The sequence below is a fragment of the Salmo trutta genome, chromosome 10 (genome assembly GCF_901001165.1).
Source record: "Salmo trutta chromosome 10, fSalTru1.1, whole genome shotgun sequence".
Lineage (NCBI taxonomy): Eukaryota > Metazoa > Chordata > Actinopteri > Salmoniformes > Salmonidae > Salmo > Salmo trutta.
This window is the reverse complement of record NC_042966.1, coordinates 38,571,928-38,592,237: the sequence shown is the minus strand read 5'-3', so window position 1 is coordinate 38,592,237 and position 20,310 is coordinate 38,571,928. Positions and strand designations below refer to the sequence as shown.

General features: G+C 41.9%; 1 protein-coding gene across 1 annotated transcript; it reads left to right on the top strand.

Annotated features, from left to right (window-relative positions):
* The first annotated feature begins 3,612 nt into the window (after nt 1-3,612).
* LOC115201696 (inward rectifier potassium channel 2-like) lies at nt 3,613-13,148 on the top strand. The gene is made up of 2 exons (XM_029765523.1): nt 3,613-3,847; nt 9,148-13,148. The coding sequence occupies exon 2, from the start codon at nt 9,428-9,430 to the stop codon at nt 10,709-10,711; it is 1,284 nt and encodes a 427-aa protein (XP_029621383.1). The 5' UTR covers nt 3,613-3,847; nt 9,148-9,427; the 3' UTR covers nt 10,712-13,148.
* Nucleotides 13,149-20,310: the final 7,162 nt, after the last annotated feature.

The window sequence follows — 20,310 nt, the reverse complement described above, 5'->3', positions numbered from 1 at the left end:
CTCAATCATTAAAGGTTTGAGACTTGCTACGACTCAGATCTATCCCCTATATATATATATACTAAACCAAAATATAAATGCAACATGAAACAATTTCAACAATTTTACTGAGTTACAGTTTATATAAGGAAATCAGTCAGTTGAAATAAATAAATGAGGCCCTAATTTATGGATTTCACATGACTGGGCAGGGGCCATGGGAGGTCATAGGCCCACCCACTAGGGAGCCAGGCCCAACCAATCAGAATGAGTTTTTCCCCCACAAAAACGCTTTATTACAGACAAAAATACTATTTTGTTTCATCAGCTGTCCGAATGGCCGGTCTCAGACGATCCTGCAGGTGAAGAAGCCAGATGTGGAGGTCCTGGTCTGGAGTGGTTACACAGTCTGTGGTTGTGTTGGACGTACTGCCAAATTCCCTAAAATGACATTGGAGGGCATAGGAGGGCATAGGCCCACCCACTGGCAACAGCTCTGGTGGACATTCCTGCAGTCAGCATGTCAATTGCACACTCCTTCAAAATTTGAAACATCTGTGGCATTGTGTTGTGTGACAAAACTGCACATTTTAGAATGGCCTTTTATTGTCTTCAGCACAAGGTGCACCTGTCTAATCAGCTCCTTGATATGCCACACCTGTTAGGTGTATTATCTTGGCAAAGGAGAAATGTGCACTAACAGGGATGTAAAAACATTTGTACACAAAATTTGAGAGAAATACGCTTTTTGTGCGTCGGGAAAATTTCTGGGATCTTTTATTTCAGCTCATGAAACATGGGACCAACACTTTACATGTTACATTTATATTGTTGTTCAGTACATTTAATTGTTAGGGAACTACTACCAAATATCACTTAAATTGGTACATAAGTCTCACCAACGTGTGCAAGTGTAGCCACTTACAAGGGATGCCTCAGTATGTGTTAAACGAGCCACACCAATACCGTGCATCCACAAAAGATTGCGGTACTGTATACTGTGGGATGGTACTGAATTACTGTTAATTACTGGCAGCATAATAGCCAGCAATTTACTGTAGATTTACACAACAGGGTTTTTAGATTCCCAAAATACAGTATGGTACTGTATTCTGTCTGGTGGTAATGAATTACAGTAAATTACTGGCAGCATAATAGCCAGTAAATAACCGTACAAGACAAATATACAGTATGGTACTGTATTATGTGGGGAACAGCATTCTCACAAATGCAATACATATAGCCTTATACAAGGCATGCCTTGAAATATGTTAATGAGCCAGAGATTCTTTCGCCACCCACATTTTCTCACAACGCACAGTATGCTGCTGTAAATATACAGCAAAACAGGCAATACAGTACTTTACTGTCATTTTTCAGCAGTGTAGCGGAACGCCGTTGAGACACCATAATGCATTGCTCTTTACAGTACTACACTGTAATATAAAGTTACAGTAACTGACTGTAAACCATTTTGCTGTAAATGTACAGTCGTGGCCAAAAGTTTTGAGAATGACACAAATATTAATTTTAACAAAGTCTGCTGCCTCAGTTTGTATGATGGCAATTTGCATATACTCCAGAATGTTATGAAGAGTGATCAGATGAATTGCAATTAATTGCAAAGTCCCTGCTTGCCATGCAAATGAACTGAATCCCCAAAAAACATTTCCACTGCATTTCAGCTCTGCCACAAAAGGACCAGCTGATATCATGTCAGTGATTCTCTCGTTAACACAGGTGTGAGTGTTGACGAGGACAAGGCTGGAGATCACTCTGTCATGCTGATTGAGTTCGAATAACAGACTGGAAGCTTCAAAAGGAGGGTGGTGCTTGGAATCATTGTTCTTGCTCTGTCAACCATGGTTACCTGCAAGGAAACACATGCAGTCATCATTGCTTTGTACAAAAAGGGCTTTACAGGCAAGGATATTGTTGCCAGTAAGATTGCACCTCAATCAACCATTTATCGGATCATCAAGAACTTCAAGGAGAGCAGTTCAATTGTTGTGAAGGCTTCAGTGCACCCAAGAAAGTCCAGCAAGCGCCAGGACCGTCTCCTAAAGTTGATTCAGCTGCGGGATCGGGGCACCACCAGTACAGAGCTTGCTCAGGAATGGCAGCAGGCATATGTGAGTGCATTTGCACGCACAGTGAGGCAAAGACTTTTGGAGGATGGCCTGGTGTCAAGAAGGGCAGCAAAGAAGCCACTTCTCTCCAAGAAAAACATCAGGGACAGACTGATATTCTGCAAAAGGTACAGGGATTGGACTGCTGAGGACTGGGGTAAAATCATTTTCTCTGATGAATCCACTTTCCGATTGTTTGGGGCATCCAGAAAAAAAACCTTGTCCAGAGAAGACAAGGTGAGCGCTACCATCAGTCCTGTGTCATGCCAACAGTAAAGCATCCTGAGACCATTCATGTGTGGGGTTGCTTCTCAGCCAAGGGAGTGGGCTCACTCACAATTTTGCCTAAGAACACAGCCATGAATAAAGAATGGTGCCAACACATCCTCCGAGAGCAACTTCTCCCAACCATCCAGGAACAGTTTGGTGATGAACAATGCCTTTTCCAGCATGATAGAGCACCTTGCCATAAGGCAAAAGTGATAACTAAGTGGCTCGGGGAAAAAAACATCGATATTTTGGGTCCATGGCCAAGAAACTCCCCAGACCTTAATCCCATTGAGAACTTGTAGCCAATCCTCAAGAGGCGGGTGGACAAACAAAACCCACAAATTCTGACCAACTCCAAGCATTGATTATACAAGAATGGGCGGCCATCGGTCAGGATGTGGCCCAGAAGTTAATTGACAGCATGCCAGGGTGGATTGCAGAGGTCTTGAAAAAGAAGGGCCAACACTGCAAATATTGACTCTTTGCATCAACTTCATGTAATTGTCTATAAAAGCCTTTGACACTTATGAAATGCTTGTAAGTATACTTCAGTATTCCATAGTAACATCTGACAAAAATATCTAAAGACACTGAAGCAGCAAACTTTGTGAAAAGTAATATTTGCGAAATTCTCAAAACTTTTGGCCACGACTGTACAGCAATGTGTTACAGTGTAGGTGTTCCTCTTATCCAGGTGGGAGAGTGCAGTGTGGAGTGCAATAGAGAAAGTGGTGTCTGAGGAACTGTTGGAGCAGTATACGAATTGGAGTGGGTCCAGTGTGTCTGGAATGATGGCGTCAATGTGAGCAATGACCAGCCTTTCAAAGCAATTCATGGCTACGTATATAAGCGCTACGGTGGTAGTCATTTGGTGGTCTACTTGAAACATGTAGGTATTACAGACTGGGTCGGGGAGAGGTTGAAATATATAACTTGTCCCCTTGCCCCTTGGGCTTTTTAGACTAGAAAAATATGACACCACCGCTCCAGGCAACCCAAAAACGAACAATCGATCATCAATATGAATAAGCACCGCTAAACAACCCATTTGTTGTTACGCATGACCCTCCTATCCAAACCTCTGACATGTGTCTCCCAAAACATTACTTGCGGTTTGTAGCCTATGAATTTTCACTCACACGGATTCATACGTCAGTGTAAATGTATCAGCCTACATCAACGCGTTCTTCCTCTCTGTAATACTATTGGCTGGGTCGGGTCCAGAAGGCGGAGCATGCCGGCATACGCTATTTAAATTGCCATGGAGAACTATTCGCTAAGCACATTATTAAGACCAGTCATTTCATTGCCACGAGGGAGTTTCAGTTCTCGCTGTCATCATAACAAGAAGCCAACATTACTACAAAACAGAAACAAACGCTTTGAAAAGTGTTTACCAGCGGACATATCTTCTGGAATATAATTTCAACTAACTTTTGATATTGTCCCGGTCTATAAATGTGCAACAGGTAAGGTTTAACAACCTCTTTGTAGCAATTCGTATCAAACGTATGGGGAAGTTGACGATGCTGCATAACATAGACTACTGTTTATTTTATTTTATCTATATTTGAGAATATTGGGACAGTTGCACTTGGACTGTCGCTCCATTGAATGGATGCGCTGCGCTGTTGGCACCCCGCCGTCTTTCAGACAAAGTCATACCCACTGTGGCTAGAAGCTTGCAGAGCAGGACTTTTTATTGTTTATTAATGCATATCATTTCATCAACCTGTTTAAATCCATAATAATACATTTTAAGTGCAAAAAACATGTAATGTTTATGCGTCGGCTGATTCATACAGTTATGTTGTAATACACTGCTCACAAACATAGGCTGAAACATCCCAAAAGTTACAATTTGTCATGCAATCGGTGTTATTCGTATATCTTTTTCCATGTAAACGTACATTCATGTACAATTATAACGGTATGGATGGAATGTTTGAACGTTGTATGAGAGATTGCATCACTCAGTCGGTTCCCGTTTTTTAGCCCGCACCTGTTCGCATTTCTCGTTGGCATGTGCTACATTTCGAGTGCTGCTTGGAGTCTGGAGCCACATACTTCATTCTATGTTAAAGGTCCAATGCAACCGTTTTTATCTCAATATCAAATCATTACTGGGTAACAATTAGGTACCTTACTGCTATTGTTTTCAATTGAAATGATCAAAAATAAACAAAAATAGCTTCTTAGCAAAGAGCAATTTCTCAAGCAATAATTTAGCTAGGACTGTCTGGGAGTGGTCTTGAGTTGGGAGGGGAAAACTGAAGACTAGCTGTTATTGGCAGAAAGGTTTGGAACTCTCTTTCTTATTGGTCTATTAACTAATGTATCAGGCAGGCCAAAACTCCATTCCACCAAAAACAGACAGAAATGTATTTTCAAGCAGCTCTTTATACTAAAACGGCATTATCATAATTTTCACAAATTCACACGGTTTTATTCCAGCCTCATAGTGTGGAAATATATGTATATATGAAACAGGAAAATCACATTTTTTTGACTCCACTGGGCATCTAAAATGGTAGTCCTAGATGAGACATAGCTTTTTTGTGTGGCCCAGAGGTAACTGCGACAAGACCATCCTCAAGGTGACCGTAAATGACTGTGCGTTGGGCAGCGGGTCAGGGAGTTACCATACATTCTGTAAGTTATGTTTCTGCAGGATACTTCAACCATGACATTGTTTCCACCGTGTGAATATTGGCACCGTATATACACCTCTCAGATTAGGCCAGTTCAGCAGTACTAATTATCCCACTGATCAAAAAAGGGCTATATCAGAACAATAAACAGTCATGCTTTTCCATTCTGTTATCATGGTGTCATAGCAACAGATGGGAAAATAGCATCTATTGATGTTACTAAAAGACAATACAAAATTCAACATGTCTGTAATCATTTTCCATTAAGTGTCCTCTCAACCCCCAAAAGAAAACAAAACATAGCCATATCAATTTCTATTCACGTCACTCTGTCAGAAAACAGACTAGAACAAGTTGGAAAGATACTTATTTAGTTGGCGGGTAAAGCTCACATTAATCATGTACTGTGTAAACTGCACAGTCATCCTAACTGGTGTTGATTGAGGAGAGGTTGAGATGCAGACTGACTTTGCATGTCTAATTAGTAATTACTGTCAACAATCCAGAATTCCCCAAATTCCCCAAATAGTGCCCATGTTTGATGACAGAGTTCCTCCTGACTCTACTCACCACCAACATGCTAGAGAGAGTTAAGGACAAAGGAGCTGATACTGCAGATATCACTCTATAAACTATATTTACAAACATGAAGGGAAATATCTGAAGGCAGTCTACATACTAGAGAAATGTTTGTAAATGGACTTAACAGAGACTGTAGTCTACTCATATCTATTCATGTTTCACGAGTCAAAATCATTATATTTGGTGATTTCAGTTTTGCAAGGGAGCAAGAAGAAAAGCTAAATCTTATCCTTTTAATGTTAAAGGACATTAAGAAAAGCTATTTCTTCACCTTTACATGTTAAAGAACACAAATAAATCACTGACTCTCATATCACCAAATCTCCCAAAAGTATTTTTTAAACAATCCCCCCCAAAAAACATAACAGAAGAGTTCACAGTGTTCATTGCAACCATGGTTGGTTGCTAGGACAGCGAGGTCTAGAACATGTATAACACTTCAGGCACAGGCAGGCAGGGCTCTCTCTAATGAGTGGTGTTTCTGTAGTGCCAGAGACAGAATCCTCACAGGACAGCCATTATGCTGCTGAGAGAATATGAAGTCCCAGAGGACTCTGTGAGTCAACAAGCTATGCTGCTGTACTCAAGTACACCCAGAGAGAGAGAGAGAGAGAGATATATATATATATATATATATATATATATATATAGAGAGAGAGAGAGATATAGTTAGAGAGAGAGATAGATAGATAGATAGAGAGAGAGAGAGCGAGAGAGGGAGAGAGAGAGAGAGGGAGGGAGAGAGAGAGGGAGAGGGACAGAGAGAGAGAGGGGAAGATAGAGAGAGAGAGCGAGAGAGGGGAAGATAGAGAGAGAGAGCGAGAGAGAGCGAGAGAGGGGAAGATAGAGAGAGAGAGAGAGAGCGAGAGAGAGCGAGAGAGGGGAAGATAGAGAGAGCGAGAGAGGGGAAGATAGAGAGAGAGAGGAAGATAGAGAGAGAGAGGGGAAGATAGAGAGAGAGAGAGGAGAAGATAGAGAGAGAGAGGAGAAGAGAGAGAGAGAGAGAGAGAGAGAGAGAGAGGAAGATAGAGAGAAAGAGAGGGCCTGTGTACACTTATGTTCACATTTCCCCCAGTTAAAAAAAATAAAGATGTATGTTTCATATTCATTTCAGCACATTATATAATACTGAACAAACATATCAACGCAACATGTAAAGCGTTGGTCCAATGTTTCATGAGCTGAAATGAATGAAAAAGGAAACCGCACACTGCTCTTGATAGTATCCCTGATCTTTAATAAGCTTACGTAACGGCCTCACAGCTTTCGTCAGAGCTTTTGTGAATTTTTTAAAATTAGCACCCTTATGTAGACCTAGCTCCACCCACGTACGTTCCACGCATGGAAAAGGGTTGGAGGTGAAGGAAAAACAAGTAAGTGCTACCAAATCTAATAATATGCATATCATAAATATTCAAATAACGTGTGTAAATAAGACGTATGAAACGCGTCTGTAAAACCACAATGAGGACATAGACCTACCGAGCAAGTTTTCATTTATCATTGGATACATCGTACGAAAAACATCAGAGTAATCTTAAATAGGGACATAATTCATGTTCAAATTCACAACATACATAGGCATTTCATCATTAAAATCCAAAAACATTCTCTTTTACTCAGTGTTATTAAATCTCCTCCCCTGTCTGATATCTTAACTTTCTCTACGCCACAAAATCTAAAAGGTAGAAATGTCATGCTTTAGGTCATTAAAATGTACTGCGACTGGATAATCTCTGTCGTTTCTCCTGATTAAACTTTTATGTTCACTAATTCTAGGTTTGAGAGAACGAGAGGTTCATGAGCTGAAATAAAAGATCTCCAAAAGGTTCCATATACACAAAAAGCTTATTTCTCTATTTACATCCTTGTTAGTGAGTATTTCTCCTTTGCCAAGATAATCCATCCACCTGACAGGTGTGGCATATCAAGAAGCTGATTAAACAGCATGATCATTACACAGGTGCACCTTGTGCCAGGGACAATACAAGGCCACTCTAAAATGTGCAGTTTTGTCACACAACACACTGCCATAGATGTCTCAAGTTTTGAGGGAGCATGCAATTGGCATGCTGACTGCAGGAATGTCACCCAGAACTGTTGCCAGGGAATTGAATGTTGATTTCTCTATCTTAAGCCGCCTCCAATGTTGTTTTCGAGAATTTCGCAGAACGTCCAACCGACCTCACAACCGCCGACCACGTGTAACCACACCAGCCCAGGACCTCCACATCCAGCTTCTTTACCAGCAGGATCTTCTGAGACCAGCCACCCAGACAGCTGATGAAACTGAGGAGTATTTCTGTCTGTAATAAAGCCCTTTTGTTGGCAAAAACTCATTCTGATTGGAGCCAGGCCAACCCATGGCTGCGGCCCTGCTCGGTCATGTGAAATCCATAGATTACGGCATATTTCATTCATTTACATTGACTGATTTTCTCTTCAGTGTAATATACATGCAGTATGTTTCTATGCATGTAGGTCTAGTGTCCTAAGTCAAGTTATCACTAATCAGAAAGTCTCCACAAACATGAATATAATCAAGTCACACAGAAAATGGAATAACTGTTATTTCTGTACAATTGACACCCCCATTAAAGTAGCTCATTACAACCTGAAAACACCATGCTTGAGCCTTAGAACATTTCCAGAACCCTAATAAATGACATTCAAAGAAAAGAACCCGTTTGGTCGGTTGGCCAAGTGATATGGTACCGTAGCTTACATTCAAGCAACAAAACATTTTCCATCTTTCCCAAGGTTGTGATTAGCAAGGTATGTGAAAATGGGTATTAAGAACGCACCAGTGGGTATATGAGGCAGTAGGGTTGGTTCACGCACCGTGCAATTTGACAATCAGGCTGGTGTGACAGACAGTAAGACCGTTGTCACAGAGTGGAAGTGACGGGTCTACATGTAAAGGAGTATTAAACTGAAGGCAATCGTTCATTTGCTGCTTTAACACGACTGTTATTTCCTCTTCCATGTTGCAAGAAATGTGCTGTCTGTTGTTGTTCCCCAGAAATAAGAAATGTCAATGGTTATACGTGCGTCTGAGCATGATCAGTTATCATATATCAACAAAAATGTTTTTTTTAAACAGTAACGGTCCGGCTGGGGGGGGGGGGGGGGGGGGGGGGTCAAAGAAACCATAAGTGCACGTGATCCCGTAGAGACACCGCAACCCACAATCCAACATGAAATGATCTTGTCAACACCGTGGGCAACAAAAAACAAGTATGCTTTGTGACTGACCATCAGTGGGACATTGCTCCCTGACCTCTCTCAGTAGAGAGTGGAGAAGCCAGGATAGGGGTTAAATATGACTGTTGTCATAACTGAATGAAATATTGTTGGCATGAGGAGACGTGCTTGTTCTTGCCCTTGGGTATACAGTATTTGATTGTTTTCTCAGGCTTCACACACGACAGAGTAATCGATTGGATATTGAAATAATCATTCATGACAGTTGGTGGTATTTCATGTATCATAACTCATCAGCAAGTCTAAAACCTTTCTCTCTCTTTTTCCCTCAGCATACGTCATTGGTGAGGTCCGGCTGCCTGATGAGAGAGCACTACTCAACCCCAAGGACCTCTCCCTGGTTGCAGTCAAGCTAGAGGCCGTCGAGGACCGAGAGAGAGGCTTTGTCTCCTTCTCCCTCCTTTCCTCCGTCCGCCTCACTTCACCACCCCATTTTCTGCTTGAGTTGGTCCCGTTAGTGTTTCAAAACTGTTTCTCCAACGCTTTTTCAAGAAACTTAGACTGTTTTCCAAAGTAGAAGCAGCGCTACAGCCCTCCCACCAGAACGAGGTGATGGGAAGTGTGCGAGCCAACCGCTACAGTATTGTGTCAACCGAGGAGCACGGTATGAAGTTGGCCACCGTGGCAGTGCCCAACGGGTATGGGAATGGCAAGGGCAAGGTGCACACGCGGCACCAGCCCCAGAGCCGCTTCGTCAAGAAGGACGGTCACTGCAATGTGCAGTTCATCAATGTGTCCGAGAAAGGCCAGCGTTACCTCGCCGACATCTTCACGACATGCGTAGACATCCGCTGGCGGTGGATGTTTGTCATCTTCTGCCTTGCCTTCCTCCTGTCGTGGCTGTTCTTCGGCTGTGTCTTCTGGCTGGTCGCCATCTTCCACGGGGACTTGGAGAACGACTCCCCGAAGTGCGTCTCCAACGTGAGCAGTTTCACTGCAGCCTTCCTGTTTTCCATCGAGACCCAGACCACCATCGGCTACGGCTACCGCTACGTCACCGACGAGTGTCCGGTGGCGGTCTTCATGGTGGTCTTCCAGAGCATTGTGGGCTGCATTATCGATGCCTTCATCATCGGCGCCGTCATGGCCAAGATGGCCAAGCCCAAGAAGAGGAACGAGACGCTGGTGTTCAGCCACAACGCTACAGTGGCCATGAGGGACAACAAGCTGTGTCTGATGTGGCGTGTGGGCAACCTGAGGAAAAGCCACCTGGTGGAGGCCCATGTGCGTGCCCACCTCCTCAAGTCGCGCACCACGGCAGAGGGGGAGTTCATCCCTCTGGACCAGATGGACATTGATGTGGGCTTCGACAGCGGAGTCGACCGTATCTTCCTGGTGTCGCCCATCACCATCGTCCACGAGATCGACGAGGACAGCCCATTCTATAACATGAGCAAGCAAGAGCTGGAGACGTCCGAATTCGAGATTGTGGTGATCCTGGAAGGGATGGTGGAGGCCACGGCCATGACCACCCAGTGCCGCAGCTCCTACCTGGCCAGCGAGATCCTGTGGGGCCACCGCTTCGAGCCGGTGCTCTTCGAGGAGAAGAGCTACTACAAGGTGGACTACTCTCGTTTTCATAAGACTTACGAGGTTCCCAGCACCCCGCTATGCAGCGCCAGAGACCTGGCCGAGAAAAAATACATCCTGTCCAGCTCCAACTCCTTCTGTTACGAGAACGAGGTGGCGCTGACTAACAAAGAGGAGATGGACGAGGGGAACGGGGGTAGCGTGGGCCCAGATGTAACCCAGACAGACAATATGTCAGACTCAGAGCATCACCAGGCCACTGTGCCACTAGAGTCCAGGCCCCTGAGACGAGAATCTGAAATATGACTGTGCAGAGACTGCAGACCACCTCACAGAGAAGAAGATTCTGATTCTAGAATCCCATCTAGTTGTTATAAACGGCGCATTGAGCTGAGCTGGGCCTAGTGTAAAGGACATTGAGCTGAGCTGGGCCTAGTGTAAAGGACATTGAGCTGAGCTGGGCCTAGTGTAAAGGACATTGAGCTGAGCTGGACATTGGGTAAAGGACATTGAGGTGAGCTGGGCCTTGGGTAAAGGACATTGAGCTGAGCTGGGCCTTGGGTGAAGGACAGGTTCATGCCGACGGTACTGCTGTGGGAAGGGGATAGCTGGGGACTTGTAACTTTTATTAAACAATGTAATTGCATATTACAGCAAGCACAGCACTATGAAACACGTGCATATAGGAAGGATAACGTTCTTGAAAAAGGTTCCCACAAGAAAATGTAATGTATGTATCACTTTAGCATCTATGTATAGAAAGGAATGTGCATCTGTATAACATATTGGAATGGGTGTTAGCTACGATGACTTGAAAGTAGCAGGCATGTCTCTCTGTTTATCTGTCCAGCAAATCATGAACAAGATGAGAACAACGGTTTTATTTCTATTATCTGCCTTTTAGTATATAAAACAAATGCTGCTATAAGCAAATTCTCTACTTTCTCGTTTCAGAGAAACTAGGGGAAAAACATGCAAAGATGCCTACCCATAGAGTAACACAGACATTTAGAAAGTTCTGCTCTGTGAAAACCAAATATTATTTTGATTTTGCTAATTTGCACTTTGAATTGATCCTGGGCACCCAGCTCCAAAGTACTCAAGCGTTTTGGAATGTTAATCCAAACAATTAAAGATGCAGTACAGCCTTGTAACGAAACCTTTTTTTTCTCCTTTTGCTGAGATTGGAATTTCTCACCAATTTCCCAGTGGATGCAAACTGTTTTAGCCTTTGAATAGACCATCATGTTGCAGTGAACTGGTGATCTTTGGTGAATTACATCCAAGGAAATGTAGCTCAATGTAGAGAGAAATTCATACTATCGGAGAAAACATACTATGCAACCATTATAAAGTAGTGCAACAAAGCCTTTCAAATGATCAATTAGATAAATTTATCTGAACTATTAGCATTCATCCATACTGTACGTATCCAAAGCGGATATGGTCATGTTGTATGTACTGTTGGTAATGAGCCGGTCTCATAACAGACGTACAACATAACATACATTAAGATGTCGTTCAATGCTGGTCAAATCAATAGAAACATGCCTGTTTTGTTTGAAGGAAATTAGCAGGGTGTTATTAGTATTCGAAAGTGAAGCAGAACTGAACAAACAACACCAACAAGACAAAGGAGGGAGGGAAAATTAGCATCCGAATGTTCTTAAAAAGTGCTGCTACGTTGTTGCATTTTGTAGGGTTTGGTAACAGAAGACGCCAAATATAATTATTATTATTATAATTATGTGTCTCATCCATTTGTTATAAGTGGTAGAAGTAGAGTATTTTTTTAAGTAAATTTTTTTTTAAAAACGAAGACAAAATATTTATTTTCTAACACGTGTATACATTTGTTATCATTTTATAGATGTTGCTAGATCTTAATTGGAACTCATTGAACATAATACTTCATCAATATCACCGTGGTAACAGTCATGATAGACACAGTTATATGGCTATTATGATGCCAGGGCTTCGGTAAAGTTTTACCATTGTTTTCATATTCAAAGCTAAACATATATGTCAGGTTCTAGGCCCTAGACTTGACCAGTAACATGTTGTTAAGACGAGAAGGCTTTAAGCACATGCTCAGAACATAACAGTGTTACAATACTTTCCTTTTTTTTTAGTTCAAAATCATTTTTAAGTAAAACAAAAAAAACATACATTTTCTTTCTTAGTACTTTACAATCGTCCACTATTCTGCCATCACAAAAAAAAGCACATCTTCACCTACAGGCTCTTTAAATAAGGAGAGAGTAAAAGACAGTACATATGCCCCTCTGACATACCCTGTCTTTGCTGTTCATGCATTCATATTTATATCCAGAGTAGGTCTATGGATTGCCATGCCTTGTTATCAAATATTATTTAATTTTTCATTATAAGTTGTTTGTTGTTTTACTAGGGAATCTTGGTTTAATAAGCCAACAGTACTGTATCCCAGGCATGTTAATAAGGTGTATTGAAAGCCTGTAGAGTTTGCATTATGACAAATCTATCTCCTATTTCTTTTATTTTGAATCAACGGCTAAAGGCCGTTAGGCTAGAATGTTATTTTTGTTGTACAGAGACCCCCGCCCTCCCTGTTTCAGTCATTTTGTATCAGAGTCTTCCAGTTGTACTGCAGAACAACGGAATGTACAGATTTTTATATTATTCATAATATTATTGTTATTATTATTGTACATGCGATTTATTATATTGTTCTTTTTTCAATAAAACCTCAATGAATGATCAATTGCAGTTCTGTTCATTTCCATGAATAGGCTGGTATTTGGGATGCAGATATGGAAAAATACAGAATTCACCAAAGCCCAGTGGGTCAGCTCTGGTAGAGTATGTTTTGAAGGGACCCTGTAGGGGTGAGTGGGGTAAGTTGAGCCATTTTTTACATTCAGTATCACTCCGTCAAGGGAAATATAGTATTGTTTCTAATAAAGATATATACAATCAGGGGCGAAAATCTGATATCAACTTTGGAGGGGACAATTACATGAAATTTTCTCAAGAGCAATTCCTGAGGGGGACACCAAAAGTAGTGCTGTAACACATAGCCTACGTTGTAATATGGTAAATGTATATTGAGGAACCAAAGAAATAAGGTGTTTGCCGTACTCCTAACTACCGGTACCCAAAACTACACAACTAATCACAACAGCAATACCATTGCCTTTAACAAATCTTAGTTCAGTCACCAGTTTAAGTTGAGAGTGGGGGTATCCATGGCATTTTCCAATTATGTTCCTATTTTACAAGTAAAAACATTTTACAACCTTTCATAATGTTGCCAAACAAAGACTCAACAAACTAATCTGAGACTCCCTGTCTCTGCCAGTCTGTCCCTGCCTATCTGTCCCCAACTCTGCTGTCTGTGTGCCATCTGTTGCCTGCTCTGCCTAATGACATCATTGTGAAACATTTCCATTAGCATTTCACTTCTTTCTTATGAACATTTTATCAACTAGTCTGAGATATTAGGCTACTAGGGTTCTTACTTTGCGTTTTGGTGTACTGAAAAATACTCTGATGTCCGTCTTTTTTCTGCCATTTTTCTACCTGGCTGGCTACACACACACAGTGTGTAGGTTATTTACAGTAGGAGATGGGCTTCTATCATCTTATCTTCTATCATTCTATATGGGCTTCGATCTAAAAGGTAGCTTAGCAAATGTGAAACGGATTGCAGTGACAAGAGTTGACAGCTGTATGAGTTCACCATTTACACAACATATGCTGCAACCTTTTGTCATTTTAATCGTTTGTTTCATATTGGCTGGCTTCCAACAATAGCTGAATTTGCAAAGCTAGCGAGCACCAATTCCGTTTCAGTGGTGTTTGCTATAATCTTTCCTACCCGGGTTAAATAAAGGTGAAATAAATTAAATAAATAAAAGTTCCCTTGCGACAATTTAGCTTTTGCAACGAGACCATTAAATATATTTAAGACAATGGTAGAAGAGAGTGTAGTTCTGTTCAGTTTATCGCTAACCTTTATCACAGGGACTTTGAAGCACTAATTTACATGCATGCTGATCTTGAAATAAATTGACGATAGCAAAGATTCTATCTTTGACGACGCCACATAAATGGAATAGGTACTAGCTAGCATAATAGTTAATATTTGCGCGCTAGCTCTGCATATTCAGCTAGTGTGTGTGGGAACCCTGGCGGGATTGACTGGATTAACCTCACGTCAGTTACGTGCATTGAGTGCCTTTCAGACAGTAGATACGAACCCTCTGTTACCTTGACAACTAAGGAACTGGCAGTGGATCAAACCATTGTGGGGCAAAGGGCGGGGGGGTCGCAATCTTTTGAAACTTAAAAACGCGCTATTAAGTGTCTATAATCAGCACAATTGCTTTCATTGCGTATTATTAATATTATTTAAATTACATAGTTATGTTTACAGTGATATATTGGGGGGGACAAATCATATTTTTCCCAGGATGGGGGGGTCGTGTCCCCCCCGTCCCCCCTGGGATTTCCGCCCCTGTATAAAATACATATATTTCAGGATGTTGTGTATCCCTGGATATAATCAGAATTAATGTAAACATTACAGTTTTGAAAACATAGGTTGTCCCCAAAAAATTGGCCTCTTGGCACAACATACCCCGCCCGGGTATGCGATAAGTTGAGCTGCCTACAAATTTCTGTACTGAATGATATATTACCACTACCTTGATAAAACCATGTCCATCTTTACTTCCTAAACATAATTAAACACAATTCTTAATCCTTTTAAGAATATTGTAACATGGCTTAACACCTAACAAGCACATTTTACTCTTTAAAACACTTTAACATGGGCCAGGCCCTGTTGTTACCTCATATCCCAGTGATAATGCCTTGCATTACACCTGGGAAGAAAACACTTCAATTAACTTAACTTCCCTTTGGCTCAACCATTGGCTCAATTTACCCCATGGTAATTGGCTCAACTTACCCCAAGGCAAACATTTTGACTATATTAGCCAACAGCTAAAGGATGCATTTTCATGCAAGTTTTAGGACCTCATATTGAAGCTTATAGAGACCTCAACTGACATATAGAACAATCTTGAAATGATCTACTTTGGTTTAGATACAAGCATCATGAAACCTCTAACACAATATATTCATTTCACTTAGTGAAAATCTGTTTTTTGTATCTAACTTGCTTAACTTTTTCCGTGTGGTTTCTTCTTTCACAGACTCCATGAAATTATGACCTCTTCCTAAAAATTTGTTAAAATGCTACATTTTGTGTATGGTTTTCTAGAAACAATGGTGGCTCAACTTACCCCCTCGGCTCAACTTACCCCACTCTTCCCTACATGTTCGTCAGAAGCCTTACCTTCTACAGTTGTGGTTTAGCCAGCAGCCGTGTCCAACGTCTTGTCGTCTTCCCAGAACGCATTAGGTATTAATGTTAAAGCAATAGGGATTAGCAGCACTCCTTTCTATTGAGTTCACCCTGACACACTTCACCTATTTCCATTTCTCTTGTTTCGACACACTTTCCTTTGTACTTTCCTGCTCTATACATTTCTAATCTTGTCTTCTAGCCCATTGTATTGAATCTATCAATCCCACTACTCATAATGTCGGCTCCAAATAAACTCATGAAGTCTATTATTAATTAATTGCCGTTCATCTTTACATTTAGATAGATTTTGATGACTTTATTAGTCACATGCACAGGGTACAGTGAAATTCTTAAGCTCTGAGCTCCAACAGTTGGATGACAGAACGTCTCAGAGGGGGATGTCCATAGGTGGAGCAGAAGAGGGGAAAGTGGATGAAACAATAATACAAGTAATAATACAGTTGATTCGGAAAGTATTCAGACCCCTTGACTTTTTCCACATTTTTGTTACGTTACAGCCCTATTCTAAAATTGATTAAATTGTTTTCTTTCCTCATCAATCTATACATTTTACCCTATAATGACAAAGCAAAAACAGGTTTTTAGACATTTTTGCTAATTTATTAAGAATTAAAAAAACGGAAATATTATATTTACATAAGTATTCAGACCCTTTACTCAGTACTTTGTGGAAGGAACTATGGCAGCAATTACAGCCTTGAGTCTTCTTGGGTGTAACGCTACAAGCTTGCCACACCTGTATTTTGGGTGTATCTCAAGTTCTGTCAGGTTGGATGGGGAGCGCTGCTGCACAGCTATTTTCAGGTCTCTCCATGCCAAAGAGTTTAATCTTGGTTTCATCAGACCAGAGAATTTTGTTTCTCATGGTCTGAGAGTCTTTAGCTGCCTTATGGCAAACTCCAAGTGGGCTGTCATTTGTCTTTTACTGAGTAGTGGCTTTCATCTAGCCACTCTACCATAAAGGCCTGGTTGGTGGAGTGCTGCAGAGATGGTTGTCCTTCTGGAAAGTTCTCCCATCTCCACAGAGAAACTCTAGAGCTCTGTCAGAATGATCATCGAGTTGGTTCTTGGTCACCTCCCTGACCAAGGCCCTTTTCCCCTGATTGCTCACTATGGCTGGGCACCCAGCTCTAGGAAAAGTCTTGGGGGATTCAAACTTCTTCCATTTAAGAATGATGGAGGCCACTGTTGTCTTGGGGACCTTCAATGCTGCATAAACGTTTTGGTACAATTCGCCAGATCTGTGCCTCGACACAATCCTGTCTCGGAGCTCTACAGACAATTCCTTGGACCTCATGGCTTGGTTTTTGCTCTGACATGTACTGTCAACTGTGGGACCTTATATAGAGCGTGTGCCTTTCCAAATCATGTCCAATCTGTAGAATTTACCACAGGTGGACTCCAATCAAGTTGTAGAAACATTTTAAGGATGATCAATGAAAACAGGATGCACCTGAGCTCAATTTCGAGTCTCATAGCAAAGGGACTGATTACTTATGTAAATAAGGTATTTCTGTTTTTGTTTTTTTTATACATTTGTAAAAAAAATCTAAAATACCTTTTTTCGCTTTGTCATTATGCGTGTAGATTGCTGAGGAACATTTTTTATTTAATCAGTTTTAGAAATAGGCTGTAACGTAACAAAATGTGGAAAAAGTGAAGGGGTCTGAATACTTTCCGAAGGCACAGTATATACTACATTCTTCCATATGTGTTATTTCATAGTTTTGATGTCTTCACTATTATTCTACAACGTAGAAAATAGTAAAAATAAAGAAAAACCCTTGAATGAGTAGGTGTGTCCAAATTTTGACTGGTACTGTACATATTTGCAACTCTGGGGGGGGGAGCAGGTAGCTGCCTAGAGGTGGCTATTCAGCAGCCTGATTGTGTGGGGGTAGAAGCTATTGGTCAGTTTTTACTTGATGCTCCGATACTGCCTGCGTCCAGTGTCGACCCGTCATTCAGGGCAGGTGGAGCAGAGCACCACCTGCATATTATTTTGGCATTAATACATGTCACATATCAGTAAAGCCGCATACACATATTTTATTTTTTGCTTTTTTGAGTAAGGCAGCTCCAAAATGTAGGTGTTTCAGCCTAGCTCAATAAATCAATCAATCAATCAATCAATCAATCAATCAATCAAATCAAATCAAATGTATTTATAAAGCCCTTTTAACATCAGCCGATGTCACAAAGTGCTATACAGAAACCCAGCCTAAAACCCCAAACAGCAAGAAACGCAGATGTAGAAGCACGGTGGCTATGAAAATAAAGAAAGGAAGGAACCTAGGAAGAAACCTAGAGAGGAACCAGGCTCTGAGGGGTGGCCAGTCCTCTTCTGACTGTGCCGGGTAGAGAAGAACCAGGCTCTGAGGGGGGGCCAGTCCTCTTCTGACTGTGCCAGGTGGAGATTATAACAGAACATGGCCAAGATGTTCAAACATTCATAGATGACCAGCAGGGTCAAATAATAATAATAATCACAGTGGTTGTAGAGGGTGCAACAGATCAGCACCTCAGGAGTAAATGTCAGTTGGCTTTACATAGCCGATCATTCAGAGTTAGAGACAGCAGGTGCGGTAGAGAGAGAGAGAGAGAGTGAAAAATAGCAGGTCCATGACAAGGTAGCACGTCCGGTGAAAAGGTCAGGGTTCCATAGCCGCAGGCAGAAGAGTTGAAACTGGAGCAGCAGCACGACCAGGTGGACTGGGGACAGCAAGGAGTCATCAGGTCAGGTAGTCCTGAGGCATGGTCCTAGGCTCAGGTTCTCCGAGAAAATAAAGAAAGAAAGAAAGAAAGAAAGAGAGAAAGAGAGAGAGAGAGGATAGAATTAGAGGAGGCATACTTAAATTCACACGGGACACCGGATAAGACAGGAGAAATACTCCAAATATAACAGACTGACCCTAGCCCCCCGACACATAAACGACTGCAGCATAAGTGCTGGTGGCTGAGACAAGAGGGGTCGGGAGACACTGTGGCCCCGTCCGAAGATACCCCCGGACAGGGCCAACCAAGCAGGATATAACCCCACCCACTTTGCCAAAGCACAGCCCCCACACCACTAGAGGGATATCTTCAACCACCAACTTACTACCCTGAGACAAGGCCAAGTATAGCCCACAAAGATCTCCCCCATGGCACGAACCTGAGGCGGGCACCAACCCGGACAGGAAGATCACGTCAGTGACTCAACCCACTCAAGTGATGCACCCCTCCTAGGGACGGCATGGAAGAGCACCAGTAAGCCAGTGACTCAGCCCCCGTAATAGGGTTAGAGGCAGAGAATCCCAGTGGAGAGAGGGGAACTGACCAGGCAGAGACAGCAAGGGCGATTTGTCGCTCCAGTGCCTATCCGTTAACCTTCACACCCCTGGGCCAGACTACACTCCCTCATAGGACCTACTGAAGAGGTGAGTCTTAAAGACATACTTAAAGGTTGAGATCGAGTCTGTGTCCCTCACATGGATCGGCAGACCATTCCACAAAAATGGAGCTCTATAGGAGAAAGCCCTGCCTCCAGCTGTTTGCTTAGAAATTCTAGGAACAATAATGAGGCCTGCATCTTGTGACGTATGTGTACTGTAGGTATGTACGGCAGGACCAAATCGTAAAGATAGGTAGGAGCAAGCCCATGTAAGCCCATGTAATGTTTTGTAGGTGAGCAGTAAAACCTTGAAATCAGCCCTAGCCTTAACAGGAAGCCAGAGGCTAGCACTGGAGTAATATGATCATTTCTTTTGGTTCTAGTCAAGATTCTAGCAGCCGTGTATTTAGTGTTTTATCCGGGTAGCCGGAAAATAGAGCATTGCAGTAGTCTAGTCTAGAAGTGACAAAAGCATTTTTCTGCAACATTTTTGGACAAAAAGTTTCAGATTTTTTGCAATATTACATAGATGGAAAAAAGCTGTCCTTCGTCAAAAGAGAGATCAGGGTCCAGAGTAACACCGAGGTCATTCACAGTTTTGTTTGAGACGACTGTTCAACCATCAAGATAAATTGTCAGATCCAACAGAAGATCTCTTTGTTTCTTGGGACCTAGAACTAGCATCCCTATTTTGTCCGAGTTTAAAAGTAAAACATTTGCCACCATCCACTTCCTTATGTCTGAAACACAGGCTTCAAGGTAGGGCAATTTTGGGGCTTCACCATGTTTCATCGAAAGCTACAGCTGTGTATCGTCCGCATAGTAGTGAAAGTTAACGTTATGTTTCCGAATGACATCACCAAGAGGTTAAATATATAGTGGAAACAATAGTGGTCCTAAAAAAAAAACTTGAGGAACACAGAAATGTAAAGTTGATTTGTCAGAGGACAAACTATCCACAGAGACAAACATATCTTTCTGACAGATAAGATCTAAACCACGCCAGAACTTGTCCGTGTAGACAAATTTGCGTTTCCAATCTCTCCAAAAGAATGTGGTGATCGATGGTATCAAAAGCAACACTAAAGTCTAGGAGCACGAGGACAGATGCAGAGCCTTGGTCTGACGCCATTAAAAGGTAATTGACCACCTTCA

Coding starts and splice junctions, on each gene's coding strand:
- LOC115201696 (XM_029765523.1), top strand. CDS start 9,428: ATGGGAAGTGTGCGAGCCAACCGCTACAGTATTGTGTCAACCGAGGAG.